Consider the following 23,795-nt stretch of genomic DNA (forward strand, 5'->3'; position numbering starts at 1 on the left):
GTTCACGTAATTCTGGAAAAAAATGCTTCGAAAAAACAAATTTGGCCCATAACTTTCATTCCATAAGTAAAAAGACTTACTTTTTTTTAATGCTTTACATTCGGGGCCTTCCACTAGCCTTGCTTTATTTGCTCGTTATATTGTGACCTTAAATAAACAGCGACCCGATAGTAGGCGTTCCTAAACTAGGAATTCTTTATTTGTGATATCTCATGCAGCTTCACAGATGCAACCCTAGGTCACATTTCAAGCGATTATTCTGTGCAGCAAGACAAAAAGGTGCTTATAAACTTGACCCATTGGAAGTTTGGTCACCTCCAGATTTCTGCTCAATAATGAGCCGAAGCTAGGATCTTATAATTGTCCAACATAAAGTGGATGTGTATGTGACTCTTAAATAAGGCAACTGTTTTGGGACACCTTGTATTTGCAGTTGCTATGCATTTTTACTTTAACGGAATGGATGAGTAATAAGTGAGCTGATTAAGCTCAACACCTGTATCGTAGAAGCTCATTTGGATGATCACAGCGTATTATTCAACAATTATGTGCATGGTTTGTAACTTGTTAAAAAAAACAAATCCGTCGTATTATACTTAGGCCCACATAAAGCCAATATTTTCTCTTTAAAATTGATTAATTGGAAAATTATCGTGTTTGACCAAATTAAACTCCTTTATCTTTACCAGCAATAATTTTCAACTGAAATTGTGGGGTAGTATTAGCCCCAACTGTCAGCCAGAGTTTGCAAAATAAAACAAATATTTTATTATGAAAATTTCAGTTCCAATGCACATATATTGTCCTTCTTAATCAGTTCTCTAATATATATAGTGCTTCTTTACAGTAGTGAAAGTGAGCAACTTTTGGATAAGGAAGTAAACACTCCGGAGGTACCAGAGACAGCAAGTCAGCAGGAAGTTCCCGCCTTCCTGGCCCTAGAAAAGCCACCCAATGCTAATTGGCAACCACCTTTGCCTTTTAAAAACAAGGAATTCGCAGGAAGGGCGACTTGGGTTAATATGAACTGTGAGGTTTCTATTCAAGATGTTGAAGCTGGTAAGTTAAAGGTTGAAATATTGTCTTGCTAAGCATAAAGATGTATCTTTTACCAGAGTAAGAGTCTTATGCTGGTTGTAATGGAGAATAAGTGTTATCAGGGGGAGATCCCATTCTTTACCAACATCTATCTTGGTTCTGGCCTGGGGTTTCTTAGCACTGAAACGAACCTGTAGCATTATATCTTCAGTAATGAGAAAATTGGCAATATGGTCATTATTTTTTTAAATTACCCTAAAGTATTGCCGATAACTGTTTTGTAGTTTATTTAACCATGAAACATATATCGAACTTTGTTTAGTTTTGATGGCATGTGTGCTATTAGGAATTTGGGGTGTCAAAATGGGTCATGTATATACAGTACATTGAAATAAGGATACATTTGGTATACCACTTTAATGCCCTCGGTTCATTCGGATTGCTTATATATTTTTTTTCAATATTTTTTTTTATAATGCTTTTGAGTTCAAGGCAAAAGAGTCTAAAATCAAGTCCCAAGTGTGCTATGCACATTTTAGAAAATCCAGTTCTTTTTCTCATAAATCTAAACATGAAGATTCTGGAGTTGAAATGACCCCTTAGAACATTTGGATTAGAATAAAACCATTTATTTTTTAAAGATGGGCATTAGTCATAAATAAAATTTATGTCGTATCTTATCTCATATATATGGTTTTCAATTTCAAAGGATTAAATCTTATGTCAAAATTCAAGATACAAATTGAAGGGACTTCATTTGACAATCGTTCTCGATCTCAAAGGAATCCTTTCCTTCATTATTTCTTTTCATAAACATTTGAATGATCCCTTATTCTTTGTGACTTTAAGTTCATGTTTTTTTATTTAATATCCTTTAGTGTTTCGTAAAACCCCATCACTTACCATGTTTTCTTGAAACATACTGTACCGGGCTGAGGAGACCTTTCCAAAAGTAATTAATTAAAAAAAACCTTTTCCGCAAAATAAGTTTTTCAAAAAAAGTAAAGAACTCCATTAAACCAAAAATGAACAAAAATGGAATCAAATAATCTACCAAGTATGCAAATACCACAAATCAGTAACAATAAATAAATGAAACCAAAAACAAGCAGAAATTAAAATAAATAACAGAGTCAAACTCAAAACGAGCAGAAATTAATATAAACAGGGTTCTAAAACCCTATGCTTTCTAAAAGCCAGATATAATTAGTACTTTACTGAAAAAAATTCAAATGAATTAACTGAAAAAAAAGTGCATTGTCAGTTTAATATGCATATGCTGGTATTTATTCCTTAAAGTCTTAATTAATCTTTTATTTCCTAAAGTTATAAACCTGAAAACATTTAAAAGAATTTTTTTCAGTAAACTACAAATTACTTTTCTAGCTGCCTTCAACTTAGAGGGCATGTATACAGGACCAATGGAGGCTCCTTTTAATCAGCATATAAAGATAAAGAAAGTATTGTAAAAAAAATTGGTTAACATTAATTTGGGGACACGTGAAGTTCTGAAAACCTTAAATTCTCCTCTTTTTGGCTCGAAACTTACAGGGCGTGAGAAAGGGATAAAGGGAGATAATTAAAAAACGACAATATTTCAAAAATCAGTCCGTATTGATCCGTAACACCAGAAGTAAGCCCATAGTTGTTTTATGGCAATTGTCACTATGAGGAGTCTTGTGACACACTTTCACCATGAGGAATTTTTCCCACGGATAATCCCCCCTCCCACGGAAAAATCTTCCAGATAACTCTAACCCATCTGAAAATATCCCCGGACAATATCCCCAGAACACCTCCACATGTAAAATTCGGTCGGCAAGGAGAAAGCAAGACAAATAAAGGAATTGAATCTAGGAACACACAGATTTTGTTTTATTTTACGCCATGGTTATCACCCTCATTGTTTCTAATCAAACACATTGTCAGTTCTAGGCCTTGGTAGGAGGGGGTAGTACTTATATTCTATATTTTTACGATATTGTGGTTTACCTCCCCGCCCCTGCTTAAAAGGCCTAAAACCGCTGCTTATTAAATGCTAAACCAAATTCTTAACCCCAACAATTAAATTACTTAAGTAATTACCGCATTTGTTTTAGATAACGCCATCCTTTGTTGATTTTTTAAAAGGGCACTAGCCCTTTCAATATCCAATCGAATGAGCCTTTTTTGAAGTTTTTATGACAACACTTTCTATAAAAACCTTGTATGCCCCCAGGGCATAACTTACAAACCTTGCCCTGAGGGTTATGGGGAGGGTTGTCATCCTCAAAGATCTAATTTCCAGAACTTTAAACTATGTTGAACAAAATGGCTATCTCAAAATTTGGATTGGATGTGTTTGGGGAAATGGTGGGCGTAAGAGGGGGGTTAGTTGCCCTCCAATCACTTTCTACTATTAAAAATGGCGCTAGCCTTTTCAATTTCCAATCGAATGAGCACTATTTGAAGTTTCTACGACAACCCTTTCTATAAAAACCTTATATGCCCCCAGGGCATAACATACAACCCTTACCTTGAGGTCTGTGGGGGGTTGTCATCCTCAAAGACCTAATATCCAGAACTTTCAACTACGTTGAACTAAATGGCTATCTCAAAATTTTGATCGGATGTGTTTGAGGAAATGTTGGGTGTGAGAAAGGGGTTAGTTGCCCTCCAATTACTTTCGACTATTAAAAAGGGCACCAGCCCTTTCAATTCCTTTTGAATGAGCCCTTTTTGAAGTTTCTATGACAACGCTATCTATAAAAAACCTTATATGCCCCCAGGGTATAACTTACAACCCTTGCCCTGAGGGGCCTGTCATTCTCAAAGATAAAATTTCCAGAACTTTCAACTACGTTGAACAAAATGCTATCTCGAGATTTTGATTGGGTGTGTTTGGGTAAATCGTGGGCGTGAGAGGGGTTTGGTTGTTCTCACTTTTGACTATTAAAAAGGGTAATAGCCCTTTGAATTTCCAATCAAATGAGTTTTTTTTCAAGTTTTCTTTGACAACACTTTCTATAAAACCTTATATGCCCCCAGGGTATAACTTACAACCCTTGCCCTCAGGGCTCTGAGGGGTTATCATCCTCAAAGACCTAATTTCCAAAACTTTCAACTACATTGAATTGAATGGCTATTTCAAAATCTTGATTGCATATGTTTGGAGAAATGGTGGGCATGATTGGGGGGGCTAGTCGCCCTCCAATCACTTTCAACTATCAAAAAGAGCACTAGCCCTTTCAATTTCCAATCGAATAAGCCCTTTTTGAAATTTTTTTGACATCGCTTTCTATAAAAAACCTTATATGCCCCCAGGGCATAACTTACAACCCGTGCCTTGAGGGCTGTGGGGGGAGGGGGAGGAGTTGTCATCTTCAAAGACCTAATTTCCAGAACTTTCAACTACAACTACGTTGAAAAAAATGGCTATCTCAAAATTTCGGTTGGATATGCTTGGGGAAATGGTGGGCGTGAGAGGGGTGTTAGTTGCCCTCCAATCAGTTTTGACTATTAAAAAGGGCACTAGCCCTTTGAATTTCCTATCGAGTGAGCCCTTTTTGCAGTTTCTACGACAACTCTTTCTATAAAAAAAAACCTTTTATGACACCAGGGCATAGCTTACAACCCTTGCTCTGAGGGCTGGGGGGAGTGTCTTCCTCAAAGACATAATTTCCAAAACTTTCAACTACGTTGAACAAAATGGCAATCTCAAAATTTTGATTGGATGTGCTGGGGGATATGGTGGCCGTGTAAGGGGTGTTAGTTGCCTGGCAATCACTTTTGGCTATTAAAAAGCGTACAAGCCCTTCCAATTTCCAATCGAATGAGCCCTTTTAGAAGTTTCTACGACAAATTCTTCGATGCGAAGTGCCCTGGTCTAAAACCAAAAAAAAAAAAAAAATAATAATAATACTTTGTTCTAACTTCGTTGTTTACTTAGGCAGCGCTATTGCGCTGCCTATTATTCTGAACAAATAGGCAAATTAAAATTATTACACTTAAAACATAATTATTATTTACTGAAAACCCGTCTTCGTGCAAAAAGAAAATGACGGAGCACTAAAAAAAATAAGCAAAAGAGAACTATACATTCATGACAACTTAAATACTGTAGAAGAAGTTGGTCCCAGGCATGTTTTGAAATCTTGCCACTAAGTTTCTCCACAAATTTAGCAACTGCCATAGTAGGATCTAAAGTTCATTAGAACAATGTTAAGAGTTAAGTGACACTTATAACAACTTTTGTAGTGAGTGTCTGGATAGGAGATGATTTGAGTTTTGTTTCGCGCTCGTTTAGAATATATTCTGATACATATCAACTCAGTTCAAATTTGCCATTTACGCAATTTTTATGGGAGAGAGAGGGGAAGGGGTGGTATTAGAAAAAACAAATGTGGTTGTGGTGAAAGTTTATAGCTGTTAGTTATTGGCAGTAATAATCAGGTGTGGGGTTTTTGAGACCCTGTGAATAATTAGGTCTCTTTCTATAATTATTTTATTTATAAATTCTTCGTATTCCAGCGGATGAAAAATTGGAAATGCTAATCCGTCTCATTTCGCTTGCTCAACGTGGTACTGAAGAAGAGGTAATAAATAAGGAATTTCGAACTGGTGCTCCCTGCTTTGCTCGTTATAGTCTTGACAGCAAGTGGTACAGAGCTCAAATTACTGGGGTAATAAATCGCTTTATTATCTATTGTGGTTATGTATAAGGTCATTTAATTAATAAAATTAATAAATCTAAGCAAATTGAGAAGATTTGTTGTAATTCTACTCTTAATGAAGCGCACCAGAAGCTTACCGTCCCCTTTGACGGTAAGCTGTTGTAACTCTGGTGTTTTAAGTAACATAAACACTAAGGGCGACATCTGTCGAGTTAGAGCCCTTTTTATCCATCCAGAAATTTATGCGAAAATGGAGAAGTATCTATAAGCCTGACGATAAGTAAGAAAAAGAAAGAAGTACAGAAACGCTATCCGTATGTGATTGTATTCTGGTATACAAGGTCAGGTTATATATAGGTGACAAAGTAAATATATCATTCAGTATTAGTATAGGACGCCAGTCTATAATCTTTAATATTAAGAGGTGCCCATATCGTGTTGCTCAATTAGGAAAGATCCCTTAGAATTATCTACGCGATTCAAGTAGTTCTTGACTTATTTCGTACATAAATTGATTCTAGTTAAAATTTTCATTAGATTGCTCCTTTATTGAAAAGCGTGTGCTTTTTAGAAAAAGGTAATTAGAACACCCGCTACAAACTCAGCGCTTTAAAATTGCTGACTTTATTCTTGAAAGGAATCAGTTTTGTTAAAAATTTTATTGTAGTGTTTATTTTAGATAGAAAGGCTTTCAGCTTTATAAGCAGGCGTCCACTTTAAACTATTTGAATTATAGGGAATAAGAAGCCCTTTTACCTCAAAATCCAGATTTTTCACATATTTTTAGGTTTATCAAATCGCCAGTGTTTGGTATCCAGTTAAATACAACGACGCTGTTGTCTACAAGGGCGCAATGGTATCAGTACTATGCTGATTAACAACATCTGTTTAATGGAAAGCCATATGGATGAATGCTAGCTTTTTAAGATTTAGTCATGAACAACAAAAATCTTCGCGCTGGGATTATCAAGTTATCTGTAACGATTTTTAAATAATATCGTCGATGTGCCTGGACCTCCCCATTTCTTCCGCATCGAACAGAACTTGGTTATCTCTGATTCACCACTTCTGTTCCTGTCTTTGGGTATCATACGGATGAGTTGTTGCTGACAAGAATCATCTTTACCGTTTCTTCCTTGATAGTCTTTATAATGTTACCTTAACCTTCTACCTCTTAGTGTTGTCTCCCTTCTGAAGAGTTTTCTCGAAAATGAACAAAAAGGCAATATAAAAGGGACTATAGATGTGCAAAGTTTCCTTTGCCAGAAAATCCAAAAAAGTACCATATTACATGCGCCTTCCCAGCTGTCAAATGGATGACTATAATAATTATTACCGTTAGCTTCGTTTTATATAATTTGAAATTTATTGGCATCGTGGGGTGCATCCAGGGCTGCCACTGGATTATTGAAGAATTACTTGACATATCTTCCAAAAATCATTAGACCAGTGAATAACCCATGAAAAATGTTTTTGACAAAACCACCATAGTAGTTTGCGGACATTTGAATGGTCTATAATATAACAAATTGCGGGACAAACATTCAGTAGATAGAAAACAAAATCACACGTTAATTATTTTTCTCTTTTAATTGGTATAAAATTTCCCACCGTCTTTAGGCTGGGGAGAAGGGGAATTTAAATCTCAATTCGGAAAAACAAAAATATAAACAAGAAAATTCGAGACATAAACAGACAAATTAAAGGAAAACATTATTATTTTTTGAAAAGGATTTGTAAAGCTATGGAGATGTCTGTGAGCCAGGCCAGAAGTCACTTGCATGCGTGTTTCATATGTAGTTTCCTCCAAATCTATAGTTTCCAAATCTATAATCTCCTCCAAAATCTGCCTAGTAAATTTTTCTTCGTAGTAAACCTTTTCTTTTTCGAGTTACGGACAGACTGCAATCCTCACAAAATTATAATTTATTTCTCTAAACACTTTCAGTTCTAAAATTATAACTTATTTATTTACTTGCCTTTACAGAAAGCTGATGACGGAAGAGGCTACTATGTTGTGTTCGTTGATTTTGGCAATGAAGAAGTAACGCCTTTGTCCGACCTTCGAGAAGGTATTATACTCGATGAGATACCAATGCAGTGCACTCCATGTTCTTTGTATAACATTGCACCCGTAAGTCTTTTTGTTTTCTAAGTTAAGATTTGCGGTGCTATCAATTGCCCCTTGATTAAGTATTCAAGATTTGTCTCATTCAAAATGGTTGTTACTCCTTTTAAAGAAGACGTTTTAGAAATGTCAACGAGTTTGCTCTGTTAAGCAAATGGCAACCAATTGTTAAATGAAGCCAGTTCTTTAGTATTGCTTGCTGAAGGTTGCTCATACGAACAGCATTCCATAAATATTCTAATCCAGTTCATTAAGATCAAGGTTTGGAAAACGTTTGTTGTTCTTCATCTCAGGTACGTAACCCTTATAATGATTTTTTTTTTATCCAATTACTAGATAATTTTCTTTTTTAATCATTTTATCACAAGTTAGAGTATTGAATACAAAACACGGAATCCTGCCACCAATCGAATATGAGAACAGAATCTTACACCAGCATGAGAAGATTGACTGGGCTTGCAAAAACCTCTTACCTCAGCAGTGAAGACTGTTTGCTGCTCACAGCCTTCCTTGTGAGGGATCTTCCTTGTGAGCCTTCCTTGTAAGGGATCCTTGTGATGAAGTTGCAGACAAGAACCAGTAGGTCATAGCTGATTTTCAAAAATCACATTTTTAAAGAAAATCCAGGTATAACTTAGAGGCAATTGGCAGGACCTTCATTGTAAGACAGTCATGAGAACAAAGCAAGAAACTCGTAAATGTTGGATCTTATCAAAGAATAAATAGAAAAAAGAAGTTTTATCAACTGAAAGTTAGGAGCAACATTAAAACTTAAAACGAACAGAAATTATTACGTATATGAGGGGTTTCGCCCCCTAGCCAATACCTCGCTCTTTCCGCTAAAGTTTGAATTTTGTTCCAATCACAAATCCCTGAATCACAAAGTCCGTTTAATTAGAATAGATAGCTCTTTTGAAAGTGCTGAGAAAACTGTAGCGCAAAGAGCGAGGTATTGACTAGGGGGCGAATCCCCTCTAGTAGGTAATAATTTCTGTTCGTTTTAAGTTTTAATGCTGCTCGTTACTTTCAGTTGAAAAACTTGTTTTTTTTTATTTATTTCTGATTGTTTTTTAAATAATACTGGGAAATCCGGCCTCCCCTTCATAGAAATGTCCCTTCCCCCGAGGAAACATCCTCTATGGAAAGATTCTCTCACCTAAATCCCTTCTCCTACCCTTCCCCCCCCCCCACCAGGACAAAAATCCCTCCTGAAAACGTCTGTATACTTCCCAATAACCAATACTATGTGTAAAACTTGATGAAACTTGTATATTTGAAATCAGTATAAAAGTCTGATTGTTTTGATGTATCTACTGGTATCAAAATTCTGTTTTTTAGAGTTTCGGTTACTATTGAGCCGGATCGCTCCTTACATACAGTTCGTTACCACGAACTGTTTGAGGAGGTAGAAAAGGATAGATTATTTGGAATACTGGTACAAAAAAAAATAATTGATAAGTTTATCTAGGAGTGAGAAAAATGGTTTTGAAATCGTTAAAGGATGTAGAGAAGCAGCGATTCAACAAATATGACTGTAAACCAAAGACGTATCTGCAACCAAGCTCTTGTGGCCTTTCTCAAAATACTGGTGAAGAATGAAGAATGGTCGAGAGGGTCTATTATCGAAAATTTCTCGTTTTAAGTTGATGGGAAAGTTTCCTTTTTTCAAAATCGAATGTCAGAGAAGCTCGCTGGGAAGCTTCCTGTCGAATGAAGTTCCAGGGATTTTAAACTCCTGGGATCCTGTCGAATGGAGCGCCTGGAAGCTCCTCAATTTTATAAACCTTGGTAACATCAGTAAAGTAGTTTCTAACTTGTTGTGACACACGAATAAATTATTCCAACCATGTAATGTGTTTTTAGCAGAGCCTTGAGTGGGCCAAATTGTCTGGTCCCAAGTTCTATGCTAAGAATTTTCTTTAAATAGTTCTGCTCTGAGCTATTTGGGCCTTATCATGCCTGTTCCAACTCCACTTTCCCTCTAAATCCTATCTGGAAACGAATTCTTGAAAACACTCTTTTCCACAAAAATTAGAGGCAAATTTGAAATATTGAAACGAGCTCAAATTAGCTTGCATAAGACATTCTACTTAAGACAAGCAGGATTTACTATGAATGAAGATATCAAAACTAAAACGAAAACAAATATACAGTGGCCATTGAAGCAAAACTAAACGAATAGTACCACATATGTGTGTGATGTCCAGCACTACCACCCCACCCCCTCCTCCCCCTTCCCAAGTTCCCTTAATGGTAGAGAGTGATTTGCACTTCTTTTCTTAACGAAAAAAAGATTCAAAATACTGCTCAAACTGAGCAGACTTTACAGACCAATTCTTTTTTATAAAATTTGTATTAAGAGAATTAGTTTTGTGTTACATTTCCATTAGACATTGATTTTTACGAACTTTTTTTTTCCTTTTTTTTTCGTTTTAAATCCATTACTTTTAAATGTATACTAGATGTGATAGCTGAAAAAAAAATAAGAGACCTTTTTTCTCGCTGTTTTCTTCCTTTCAAATCTATTCCTTTCGCGTGTGTGGAAAGATCAGTTGGCCTAACAAAACTCTCAATTTTTATAATCCGTTTAGTTTTCAGATTAGTGCGAGTAACATTCCAACTGTTATGGGTATTGAGGAGGACGGCAACCCACACTTCTTTGTGGCATTTCTTTTCATTTTTATTTAATCCATTGTTCATTTTAATTTCTTTTCATTTTAGGTTACATTTCCTGGTTCATGACAATTTCGGTCTGTTTAAGTTTGATATGGTATATAAGCTAATTACAGGGCTCCAAAGCCCTTGCAACTACATAGACGAAAAAAATCTTGACAAATCTGATTCCACAAGGCATAGCGTTACGATCATTCTTCTAAGATTTATCCAAAAAGGCTTTGTTTTTAAATGAGCTGTTTGGAATAACCTCGCCCCTTCTCCGGGAGGTTACGGATGAGCAAGAGCTATTAAATAGTGACTTTACATGCTCGAAAGTGTTAGTTTCGATGGAAATCAAATTTGTTTGAAATATACACATCCTGGATTTTGATTTGGGACAGTCAGTTGATCATCTAAGACTAAATCCTTAATGATCTGTGAATGATGAGGAGTTGAACAAGGTTGCAAAATGTCTATATTTACGAAGTTGAGGGGATGTGTGGGGAAGCTTGTGCCTCGAAGTCCTGCTTAAATTGGTCCAGTTCTGAAGACCCAAAATTCCACAAATAAATTAATCCTCCGGTTAAGACAATATGATCAAAGACCGCGTGATGACTATGCACTCTGGGCCTGTCATCTGTTCATTTAAATTTACTGGGAATAGTCTTTAAATAGTTACAAGTTGAAAGATGTGTGCCATCTTTGTCAGCTTATGTGGGAGAGGGCTGGGTCTGAGGCCCCATTGGTTTGCATGCACAATCTTAATTTCAATTTCTTATAACATGCTCACCATTTTTGTAAAACTTGTGAATAAAGCATTTGTTTTTAAATGGGTTATTTGCTCATTTGGAGGTACTTATCGAAGGGATTATATTTTTGCCTTACAAACTTTGCCTTACATTCTCGATCAGCCAGCTGAGAAACCCTTAAATTCCTATAGAGAAATTAATTTCAACTGGCTATAGTTTTATACTCTAAAACGGTTTCAGTTAAGCTCTATTTAAACTTTGAGTAAAGGGTGGGACAAAGAATGATGAAAATTCAAACCGAAGATGCACTGCTGGCTGGATTGAACCGAGCAGGATTGCAGAGGGAAGGATGATTATATTGGCTTGTTTATTTGAGCTTAGAGAACGTTCCTTCGGCCAAGTCAATTTTTTTCCTTGTGCACTAAACATGTTAACTTTGTTTTGTCATTTTTAGCCTTCATTATAGTTGTTTGAATATTTAGGTAAGTGATAAATGGGAGATCGGTAACCTGGATATTATTCATGGGATGATAGTTGACAAAGAGGTGAAGATTCGTGTTGAAAATTTTGGCAACGAGGATCAACAACCACAGGTACATTTAAGCTTTCGCTTCTCAAATTCATTTTATATGTTAACCTTTAGAGAAAGATACAGGTGACAGTATTTTCAGAAAAGCTGAGTTTGATCATTTTAATCCGTATTGCTTGAGGTTTAGCGTGAGACATAGGAAAATTTGGACTCTTAAAATGGTTATTAAAATGTGCTTATTTTGGATAGAGATTTTGTGGTCTTAAAGACTTTACTAATTAGTTTCAATTATTCGCGACCACTCCCCAAAATTTTTGTGTAATCCCAGCTGAAAGAGGAAAACCTGTCTGTATGTTTAAATTGGGGGGGGGGGGGATAGGGATGTCATCTCGTGATTATCGGATTTGTTTGATCTAAAAAAATCGGAACAATTTGTATCCAAGTAAGGGGCATATCAAGCTAGGAACAGTAAGAATAATACTTGCTATTTTTGGATACTGTCCCCTTCCCTAACTGTAAAAGTCTAAAGCCTACTGCGTCATTGGCGCTTCACTGAAAATGTTTCTTATTAGAAATATTTTCTTTTTCAGTCATTACAGCATTGAAAATGAAAATAAAAATTACATTTGAAATAAAATCTTGAACTGATGATCTTTCAACAATTAATACCATTATATATGATATATTCAATTTTATTTTATTTCTGCTTTCAAATGCTGTTCAAGACACATATAGTTTTCAGTAAAGCGCCAATAACGCAGTAGGTTTTAGACTTTTAGAGTCAGTGTAATATACTGTCAGGTACTGTATTTGTGATTGGAGCGACTTCCCGAGTGACATCATCCCTTAAACCCTGTCTGGTCATTTCTTCAAAGGTAAATACTACAATAACAACCAAAAAAAACCTTAAGTAAAAAAAAAAAACTGATCAGTGGTATATAGGGTCCTAAGTTTTAGCCACCTGGCGTCAGAAAGAATGATTATGATACGAAGATTATGATACGTTAAATGGAGGTTAAAATTTGTATTTTAAAAGTTGTCTAAGTGAACGCAACAAATAAATGGGTTTAATATCAAAAGTGAAGGTTTATTCAAAAACGCTTTAAAGATACACTTTTACGCTTCAATATCAAACGACTGCACGGATTACTTTCGTAAGAAAAAAAAGGAAAAAGTATTTGGATTAAAATTACTCAACTTCTTAAACTAAAAATAACTCCCAGATTAGTGAATAAATTCAACAGTGAGGAATATCAACAAACATTCAACATCCAGTGCCATGATTATTGGTATTTCAGATCCCAGTAAGGCTTGGTTTTATAAAATGAGAAAAAAAATGCTGTATATCCTTTGTCCTTCCTCTTTATTCTATATCTTTCCAGATATCAATCATTCTCTCCAATGGAGAAAATTTCAATGATCTCTTGGTGTCAAAAGGTATGGCAAAATATAAAACGCCACCTGCTTCGGCTGACTCGCTTTTTCAACCCGGACCCTCAAATGCAGAGAAATCATCTGTAAGGACAACTTCGCCTCCTAAGTTGGCTGGATTTGAAAATCATTATTTTTTTAAGGTAACATATACAGTCTTTCTGCATAAGCTTGTTCATATCGTAGGCAGCCCTGCGCGGCCTAAGTAAAGAGCAATGTGGGTACAGTGATTTTTTTTTTTTTTTTTTTTTTTTTTAAGACCAGGGCACTTCGTATCGAAGGAGTTGTCGTAGAAACTTCGAAAACAGCTCATTCAATTGGAAATACGTTTTAAATTCGTTTCAAATACGTTTTAAACCAAAATATTTTTTTATTTTTTCCCTTTTTTTTACTTTCGTAAATAAAAAATTATCGAAACTTTAAAGAATAAATTTCAGCATATATCAATTAAACTGATAATCCACGGTCATTTAGTTTTGTTGTTGTTGTTTTTATCCAGTAAAGCGTAAATTATGTTCTGGTTTTGAGAAGGCATGGAGGTTATCAGCCCTACTCATGTTAATTTTTGCTCATTTTGAGTTTGACTCAGCTGTTTATTGTAATTTCTGTTGGTTTTGAGTTTGATTTACTTATTGATAGTGAATTTTGGGTATTTTTTTTTCTTGGAAGGTTATTTGGCTCTATTTTGGCTCATTTTTGAATTCATGGAACTCTACTTTTCTTTGAAAACTTGTTTTGTGACAAAAGTTTTTTTAATTAATTTTGTGTTAAAAGATTTCATGGAGTGCTGTTGTGTATCCTATTGTTTGCCAACTTTTGCGTTCATTACCTTATTCCGGTTCTAAATACATGTTATCTTATCCTAAAGACGGTATTCTTTCATTTTCATTTTTCGTTTTGTCAATCTTGCTAATCTCGCTAATTTATACAAATCCTGTAAAAAAGTTAAAAGACAATTTAGTTTTTCTGTTTTATGTTGAGTTCAGCTGGGATTAAATTAATTAACATGTTTAATTATTAACTAGCAGAAACGTCGAATATCCTGTGTTGTGTTTTCAGGACGATTCGTCGGAAGCTGTTAAATGCCATCAGTTCAAAGGGAGTTATGGAGGTGACACCACAGATGATGATTCTGGTGACAGTATTATTGTGGAAAGTAATTTAGATTATTATCTTTCTGAGGAAGAATTATGCAATTCAGAAAAATTGAGGAAAGAGGTTGATATGGAACCTGACAAAGATTTATTAATTAGGAACAATTTTCACTGGATGGACCCCAGTGTTGTGTACGGGAGCTGGCAGTACCCTGGGGAATATTTGCTCCCTGTGGCTGTAAGTGCGGTGTTTAACCCGACGACCTTGTTTGTTCAGCCAAGAAGATTGTCTGTTGACAACAATAATTACCAGTTGACAGCTGCTTCTCAAAAGGCAAGTTGATCCCTCGTATGGTTTAATAAAAGATGAAGGTTTCTGTTGATCTAGGATAATATAAGAAGTAGCTGTTGGAGAGTATGAGACATCTTTTAGCAACACGTGTTACTGTTTAAAATGAAATAATGATAGTTTTTAAATTGCAGTCTCAGTTTCTACAGTCTGATAAAGCTAAAAATTATTAGTCTATATTGGAAAAAGGATGATTGGCTTACTAATTTGACAGCTGAGTTGCCCAGAGTTAACAGTAGGGGTGAAAAGACTGTCTTATCATACCTTTTTTTAAATTAATTTCGTAAAAACAAAGTTTTTCTGATGAGAGTAAAGAGCTTAAAGCTAAGACAGGCTAAAAGTAATGCAGGGACAATAATGTTTGATTTTTGTACTGTAGAAATATAAAACGCGTCAGAATGTTTTTATAGTAAAAAAAAAGTAAAGCATTTTATAATCTTTTATTTGACTTCACCTCACTGGTACAAGTAGATATTACTATCTAGACAAGTTTGGAGAGAAGGCTTCCGGGTACTGTTAAAGACTAACCCCAGAAATTTTCAAATAAAAATTTAGATTATCCGTTCTGAACGGATATATGTCCTTCTTTCTGAATGTTAAATTACATTTTATTATCTCTATATTCTGAATATTGCTATAGTATATTTCAATGGTTTAAGATTCATTCTACTAGATATGGGTATTACAGTTAGTATACCACAATGCTCAAGGCAGGACAGAGTATGATGCCTACTGTTTTTTACTATCTTCTGATACTTCTGCACTGTCTTGTACATTGTGATATATTAATTGAAACACTATGTTGGACTTCATTTAGATGTATTTTTCTTTCGTTTTTCACCTTGTTTTTGTGGAGCGTTTGTGTTTTATTTTTTGCATGTTTTTTTTAATCCTTTTTATATGTTTGTTTGTGGTAAGTTTATTGTTAATTTTTTTTTTTTTTTTTTTTTTTTTGTTTTTTTTTTTTTTTTTTTTTAGAGGGTTCCGGATGTGAAACCAAGATGTTCGGACTGATTATTATTAGTGCAATTTTTTTTTATTGTCTTATTTTAAAACAATTATTTAAAACAACATCACTGGTTTTGTTTTTCTGTGGGTTTTCTTTACAGTAGAACATTTTTACAAACATAGGAAAACATCGGGAACTACTTTGAATATGTATATACTGTATATGCTGTGAAGTGATTTTTTTTTAGGTTTCAAAGTCGTACTTAAACAAGTAATAATACTTAAATAATTACGATTAGAATGCTGAATAGGTGATGTTGAGTAAATTGAAAATCGATGTTTGAAATCATCTTTTTTGAAAAATATATAATTGAGACTTAAAATCGTCCAATTTATTACGTGTTTTAAATTCAATATATTATTAGCACAATGATTGATTTTTAAGTCTTGAAAAGGGTTCTCTAAACCTGTACCCTGACTTGCTTCTACAATAAACTCGGGTGGGTGATATTTTTTTGAAATTTAAATAAAATCGTCACAATCTAAAACCAATAGATAATCTAATCATCGTTTATTTCTAATGAGAGAATATTTAATATCGTTCGGGACATCATTAGTTAACATATAAGTATATTCTAATTGCCTTAAAAACAGATCAGCTATAACGATTAATCAAAAGTTCAAATAGGGATAAATCTTTCTAATAGACAGTGATAAATTTCACAAAAAATACTAGATATTTCGGTCACATATGCAGCGACCGTGCATATGTGAGTATTACTACTGATGGCTGTCATCCCTATCTTAACTTTTATTTATCGTCTTGGAAACGCAGTGTGGTCTTCAAATTTATCTAAGTCAGCTATAAATGGACTAGCATTTCTACCATTAGAAATTCCGTTAATTTGTTTATTAAAATTACCACTAAGTCTTATAAATGTATGAAATATAATAAAATCCAGTATCATACCTAAACTTTGACATCTTTAACTTTCAGTGCTATTGAAAAAGTTTGTTTAACTGGCTTTTTATTATAAGTGTCAATTAAAAAAAAAAATGTGTCCGAGAAAAGATTTATTAATGACGCTTTTTTGATTGCAATATACTAAAGTAAGTGGTAAATTTTTACATAATGTAGCAAATAAAACAAGTCCTCTTTTTTTGGCCAAAACAGTTTCCAAAGAGTCAATCACCTGTAATGAATTAGCAACTGATTTAAATTTGTTCTAGTTTCCCGAGACCAAATTTCCAATCATTCTTGCCTTAGTTCCAAATCCAAAGAGACTATTTTTTTTTCGTATCTTGTGATCAGGCATGGTTTGTGAAAGTAGATTTTAAACAAAGAAGAAGAAATGAGACACTAGGAGTCATAGGGAGTTTTTTTTTTTTTTTTTTTTTTTTTTTTTTTTTTGTGCTAAAGCAATTGATTTAAATTTGTTCTAGTTTCCCGAGACCAAATTTCCAATCATTCTTGCCTTAATTCCAAATCCAAAGAGACTATTTTTTTTTTCGTATCTTGTGATCAGGCATGGTTTGTGAAAGCAGATTTTAAACAAAGAAGAAGAAATGAGACACTAGGAGTCATAGGGAGTTTTTTTTTTTTTTTTTTTTTTTTTTGTGCTAAAGCAATTGATTTAAATTTGTTCTAGTTTCCCGAGACCAAATTTCCAATCATTCTTGCCTTAGTTCCAAATCCAAAGAGACTATTTTTTTTTCGTATCTTGTGATCAGGCATGGTTTGTGAAAGCAGATTTTAAACAAAGAAGAAGAAATGAGACACTAGGAGTCATAGGGAGTTTTTCTTTTTTCTTTTTTTTTAATGTATTAGCTATAAATCTGAGATGTTTGCTTTAAAGACAGGTTATGATGTAATTCATTTAATGTGGTTTTTATTTTCTTTCTCGTTGGATAAGCTAGTGTTTCATGCAGTGGCGTCAATGGGGGGCCAGGTTCATCCAAGGTGCTCCTCCTCCACTAGATTTTGAAAAATACGCTTTTTTGTCGTTTTCAGTGAGAATGGCTTTTTCGGTATATTAATTTTAAAAATTGAAAAAAAAATTGTCCCCTCCCTATATTTTGAGAATATATCCCCCCCCCCCTAATTTTCGTGGATTGACATCACTGGGCTTATGGCTGACTAGATACATACTGAACACAATGATAGAAAGTCTCAGCGAGCACACGTTTCATCCCGTCTCTTTGTTCTTCCTTTAATTTACTTCTTTTCGTTTGAATAAAACGATGTTTTTTCTAGTGGGTTTCCCGTGTGGAGACTTTTGATGCTCTCAGTGGCGAAATAAACAAACTTGGTTCGCATTTTCCTCCACTACTTGGCTATGCGAAAGGCTCAGCCTGTGTTGCACTTTATTCGGACAATCAATGGTACAGGGGCGTTGTTACAACAGAGGATAATAAGCCTGTAATTTATTTTGTTGACTATGGCAATCATGAGCCAGTTGACAAGAGCAGGTAAGTTCCCTCCTTCTGTCTCTGAATTTCTATCTGTGTCAATCAGTGAAGGGCTTTGCAAATGAATCTCTAGACAAAAATAACGCAGATTATATATATATATATATATATATATATATATATATATATATATATATATATATATATATATATATACATATACATATATATATATATATATATATATATATATATATATATATATATATATATATATATATATATATATATATATATATATATATATATATATATATATATATATATATATATATATATATATATATATATATATATATATATATATATATATATATATATATATATATATATATATATATATATATATATATATATATATATATATATATATATATATATATATATATATATATATATATATATATATATATATATATATATATATATATATATATATATATATATATATATATATATATATATATATATATATATATATATATATATATATATATATATATATATATATATATATATATATATATATATATATATATATATATATATATATATATATATATATATATATATATATATATATATATATATATATATATATATATATATATATATATATATATATATATGTATATGTATATATATATATATATATATATATATATATATATATATATATATATATATATATATATATATATATATATATATATATATATATATATATATATATATATATATATATATATATATATATATATATATATAAAAAAAAAAAAAAAAAAAAAAAAAAAAAAAAAAAAAAAAAAAAAAAAAAAAAAAAAAAAAAAAAAAAAAAAAAAAAAAAAAAAAAAAAAAAAAAAAAAAAAAAAAAAAAAAAAAAAAAAAAAAAAAAAAAAAAAAAAAAAAAAAAAAAAAAAAATATATATATATATATATATATATATATATATATATATAGGAAAGTTGTATCTTGGGATATTCTCGCATAAAAAAAGGTCTAGATAGGTCAGAAGTCTGAGAAAAATCGTTAAGAGTGTTAATTTTAGTTTTTGCGAATGACGTCGAATGACTATGTTGGTACATCTTTTAAGCATTTCTTATTACAACATATATGGAATCATATAAGCATTTTCTTGTATGATGTCATGCATAGCATAAATAAGATTGTTGAGTTTCCAACGTAACAGTTATTTATATAATATAATGTCTGTTGGAAGACTCAAAAACCGAAAATTTGCCGTTGCAGTCAAAGGCAGCGCAATCAAGCTGCCTAACTAAAGAAAGATGTTGGCACAATGTATTATTTTTTTTTCTTGGTCTTAGACCAGGACACTTCGTATCGAAGGAGTTGACGTAGAAACTTCGAAAAGGGCTCATTCGATTGGAAATTGGAGTGGCTTGCGCCCTTTTTAATATTCGAAAGTGATTGGATGGCAACTAAACACCCCTTCCACGCCCACCATTGCCCCAAAAATATTCAATCAAAACTTTGAGATAGCCATTCTTTTCAACGTAGTTGAAAGTTCTGGAAATTAGGTCTTTGAGGATGACAACCCCCCCCACAGCCCTCAGGGCTGTAAAGGTATGGTAGGTATTGATGACCTTATCCGTGTCAAAATCCAAAACCCAATCATCATCGCTATCATTTTCAATTTTTCTGCTTCAGACATTTGGCATGCTGGGAGCCTGAGCGTCACCCGGTTCCTTGCACTCGGCAGGCTTGTAATTATTTCCATTCTCTAATTACGCAATAGCATAACCATCGCATTTTCCTTTATTTTTAAGTCATGGGGTGTCAAATCATCAATTTCAATTTAATTAAGAAATTCTGGTTCAAGTTCAATTCCTCCTCCTTGTTAATGCATCACAGAATCATCTGTTTTATAGAATTTGTCTTCTCTTGAGACTCGTTGTAATTACTACTGTCGCTTCTCTTCTAACCCCAGATTTAATTTACGATTCGATTTAATCGTCCCTGTCGCATATTAACTAACAGCAAATTTCTTTGTCCATGATTTTTATTTGGGATTCGTTTTTGATACTTGTTGTCGCATGTATTCTAGCCACAGATCTTGGTGCGCTTCATTTTCATGCATCATCACCTCAGACACTTCCCATGCCTTTTGCCTTAGCTGTTTGGGCTCATTCAAAATCATATATAATTTTGAATGATGTCATAGATACCAAAAAACTTCGTTCCCCGCTTTTTCTAGTCTTTATATTTTTGGTCTTATTGCGTTGTTATATAATTCAGTAACAACCAGGAATGATCCAAAGCCTGTGTCATCTGACATGTCTAAATTACGCATTAGCACAATCATAGTTTTGTTCTTTTTCTTCAAGTCATAGGGTGACAAATCAGCAATTTCAGTTGAACTATGAAATTCTGACGTAAATTCAATGTTTATCCTTTACAAATGCTAAAATAACACGTTCCTTATTCCATTGTAATTTCTGAAATTATCTCCATAATTATCTTGTTATTCTTTAATTTTAAGTGACATTTTCGTTTGTAATTCAATTTGATTTTTGCTGGTTTTTTTTGTTTCTTGCCTTTTTCTTTAGCTGTTCGGAGTCATTTGTCATCTTCTGTAATTTTGCACGTGTCATAGATATTTAAAATAAATTCCTCTTTCCTGTTTATTCTTGACAGATTCACACATGCTAAACTAACACGTTTCTTCATTCCGTGTAATTTTGCTTTGTCTTCTAACTGCAAATTTCGTTGTGCAACTTTTGTTTCAATTTAATGTCATTTTTGTTGTTCCTTAAATAAACATATGGAGCCGGTCTAAAGAAGAAAATTATAAATAAATAAATACACAGTTGTTCGTATGCGAGTGTATAAATGCAATTGTATGATTGCTTTACTGCTTTGCTTACGTTGTTTGTTTTTTTCTTACTTCACCAACAAGGCAGTCGGTTTTATTTCTGACTAAAATAGACCGTAATCACTTAGAAATTATCAAAAACGGCAGTTCAAATAGGATTTATCGTCAGTGGCTGCGGCAGATAGCTTTATTAGAACGATCATTTCTTTAAAGCTTTTTTTGAATAAGAAGGGAATTCGAGGAGTTAATCGCCATTATTGTTGGTTAATAAAAAAGGCAAACCTTAGTTACGGAAGATATGAATTACTATCAACGCGTACAAACAAAACTATTAATATGTAGATTGTCTAAAACCTGGTATATGTGTCTTTTATTCCTAAGCCCGACAGTGTAGACTTCATATAAAAAAAAAATGTGTTTCGTTTCCTCAAGGAAGTTTTCTTATCTTTTGGAAATTAAGCTAAAACAACTATATGGGTTTCCTTTTTTTTTAGTAAAGGCTCTGATTTCTTTCTACGAAGATCCTAACATGATCTGTGTTAAAGAATAAGAAGAAAGAGTAACTACGTCACTTGATATGTACGGATAATTTTTTTTAAATCTTGAAAATGCTCCGAAGATTATTTCCTATGTTGACTGACCTTCCCGCTGTTCCACATCGTTTATGCAAAAAAGGAATAGAAATTACCAGAACTAGTAGGACATCATTAAGTAATCGGTGACGTCACAAATCCTGCTATAATTACTGCTCACAGAAAAGGAAAAATAGTGCTCACATTGTGAGCAGTATTTTTTTTTTTAAATATCTATTTCCAAACGCTCTCGAAGAACTGATTTCTAAAGGACATAAAGCGTTGATGGACTAAAAGACATCGGGTCTAATGCATAAAGGATGACAGCGTAGACATTGCCAGATCTATTCGAGGGAGAAATTCATTTGAAGCAAAAAGAATATTGTTATCAGACCTTGTGAAAATAGACCTTGTGGTATATCCTGGTGATGCTGAAAATAGAGATATCCTTAGAAAAAAATGGCGTCGTTAGTTTTGCCAGTGGAAGGCCGAAAATAAATAAAAAGTGCAAAAAAAATTTAATATGTGGAAAATGAAATGTCTTTTTTGGCAGAATGCTTTTTTTCAAACTTTAGCCACTCCAGTCTAAAAAAATTCTTGCAACAGACACAGACAATCGTGTCTTTCCCTGTCTATGCAGCTAGAAGTAGGCAGTAGAACAACAACAAAACTCATGGTGTACTGTGAACAAATCAAAGATCAAGAATTGAATCTTCTTCCCTCCTACCGGCTTTGGGTGCAGTTTAAGTTGTAAGTTTGACTTATTTACGAGTGATATAATTTCTGAACGTCTCTAGCTTGAATGTGGTTTTATTTTAGTGCGGTTTGTACTGACGTTTATTCGAATCTGCCTAGCAAAAAAGGAAAAGAAGGATCATCAAAATCTTGGTCCGCCACTGCCACAATCTCAACACAAAACGTCGGATTCAAATATAAAACTAACAGCATTTCTAAGCTCTTAAGAGGTATACGTGAAAACTTTTTCATTGAATAAAATTTATTATAAGGTCGGTCTTTACTAATAAATTAATAATAATGATGATAATTACTTCGTCTCAATGTCGAATTGCTTATAATTGTTGTGTATATTGTTTTGATTTTTTTTTTTCTACACGAAGTTTTTCTGTATTTAATTGTGTTTTTGTATTTAACCGAACTTAAGGTTTGTTAAACTCTGTTCTGACTAAGTTCACTTTCTGCATTTTTGGAGGTTTTAGCGTCTAACCTGTCAAGTGTATGTTAGTCTTTTATTTTTTCTACATGGTCAAAAAGCCCATAAACTGCTCACTTTAACATGCACTCGAATTTTCACGAACCTCAGAAACTTTTCTAGTTAAGATTATGTCTGAAAGGTTTCATCCTAGTTGCAGAATACTCTGTTTAGTTTTGTTTAGTTTTAGCCATTAGTTTCTCTTTTGAAATTACATCATTTTATTTAGTATTCGTGACTGTCCACCAGTGTTTGTATCATTACCCCCATTTGGTGCTTATGCAACCCTGGACAAAGTTAAACTGAACGATGCTCTTGGAAAAACACTAGAGGAAGAAGAGTATTTGGCGGAGATCAGTGGTAATCTTCTGCAGGAGCTTCTGCAGGCTCAAGACAAACTGTGGGGTGTATTTCAGGTAGTTTCTTTTTTAGTACTTTCTATCTTCATGTGATAAGTCTATGGCTAACTATATTAGAATAGGGGGGGGTGGGGTGGTAGTTTCATCTTAAAAATTCCAAGCAGAACAAACTTAGATTTGAAAATATATTATGTGATTTTAATTCTGTCAAAGTTCCTGTCTGAAAATAGTCATTTAAAGCAGAACTTAAATCAAAGTATAATTAGTGAACGATAAGTAATTGCCGGCCATTGTCCATAGTGAGCAAAGCTAATAGACAGGAGTTTGAAAACTAGATATACATTACAAAAATCCGCTTTTTATGCTGACTCGTCATATGTAAGATTTATTAAGTTTGATTTACGCATCAACAGCGAAACAAAGTTTGCTTAATTTTAAGATAACGGAAAAAAAAGGAAAAACCTTGAAAACGGTCGCAACGTTGATAAAAAGTTTATCAAAAAGCCTAAAGTGTCTAAGAGGTCTGTGAAGGTAATGTCAGAGCAAAAATAAAAATAAAGAAACGTGAAAACACGAAATTTTGAGTTTGTTTCGTTGTTTCATTTTTTGGTTAATTTAATTGATGATTTGTTCATAGAAAATTCAGAAAGAGCTTATTTGATTAGAAATCTTGATTTCCAATTTTTAGTATATAATGAAATTACGAAATAACAAAGTTTGTTCATAGTCATTTTATGCCGATGAACAGAAAGTTTTGGTCCAAATGAGGCCAAAGACA

The 23,795-nt window shown here is 33.3% G+C and overlaps 1 protein-coding gene across 2 annotated transcripts in view; it reads left to right on the forward strand.

Annotated features, from left to right (window-relative positions):
* Positions 1 to 23,795, forward strand: part of qin (tudor domain-containing protein qin) — a 207,348-nt gene that overhangs the window by 181,137 nt on the left and 2,416 nt on the right. For both annotated transcript variants that reach the window (XM_089093401.1, XM_089093402.1), the window contains exons 23-30: positions 848 to 1,059; positions 5,548 to 5,699; positions 7,678 to 7,824; positions 11,705 to 11,815; positions 13,134 to 13,325; positions 14,242 to 14,610; positions 17,828 to 18,042; positions 22,888 to 23,074. In XM_089093401.1, coding sequence (XP_088949527.1) covers positions 848 to 1,059; positions 5,548 to 5,699; positions 7,678 to 7,824; positions 11,705 to 11,815; positions 13,134 to 13,325; positions 14,242 to 14,610; positions 17,828 to 18,042; positions 22,888 to 23,074 — 1,585 coding nt within the window. The remainder of the gene's footprint in view (positions 1 to 847; positions 1,060 to 5,547; positions 5,700 to 7,677; positions 7,825 to 11,704; positions 11,816 to 13,133; positions 13,326 to 14,241; positions 14,611 to 17,827; positions 18,043 to 22,887; positions 23,075 to 23,795) is intronic.

Source organism: Artemia sp. Qi Xiang Cuo, chromosome 8, assembly GCF_049724085.1.
Source record: "Artemia sp. Qi Xiang Cuo chromosome 8, ASM4972408v1, whole genome shotgun sequence".
NCBI lineage: Eukaryota > Metazoa > Arthropoda > Branchiopoda > Anostraca > Artemiidae > Artemia > Artemia sp. Qi Xiang Cuo.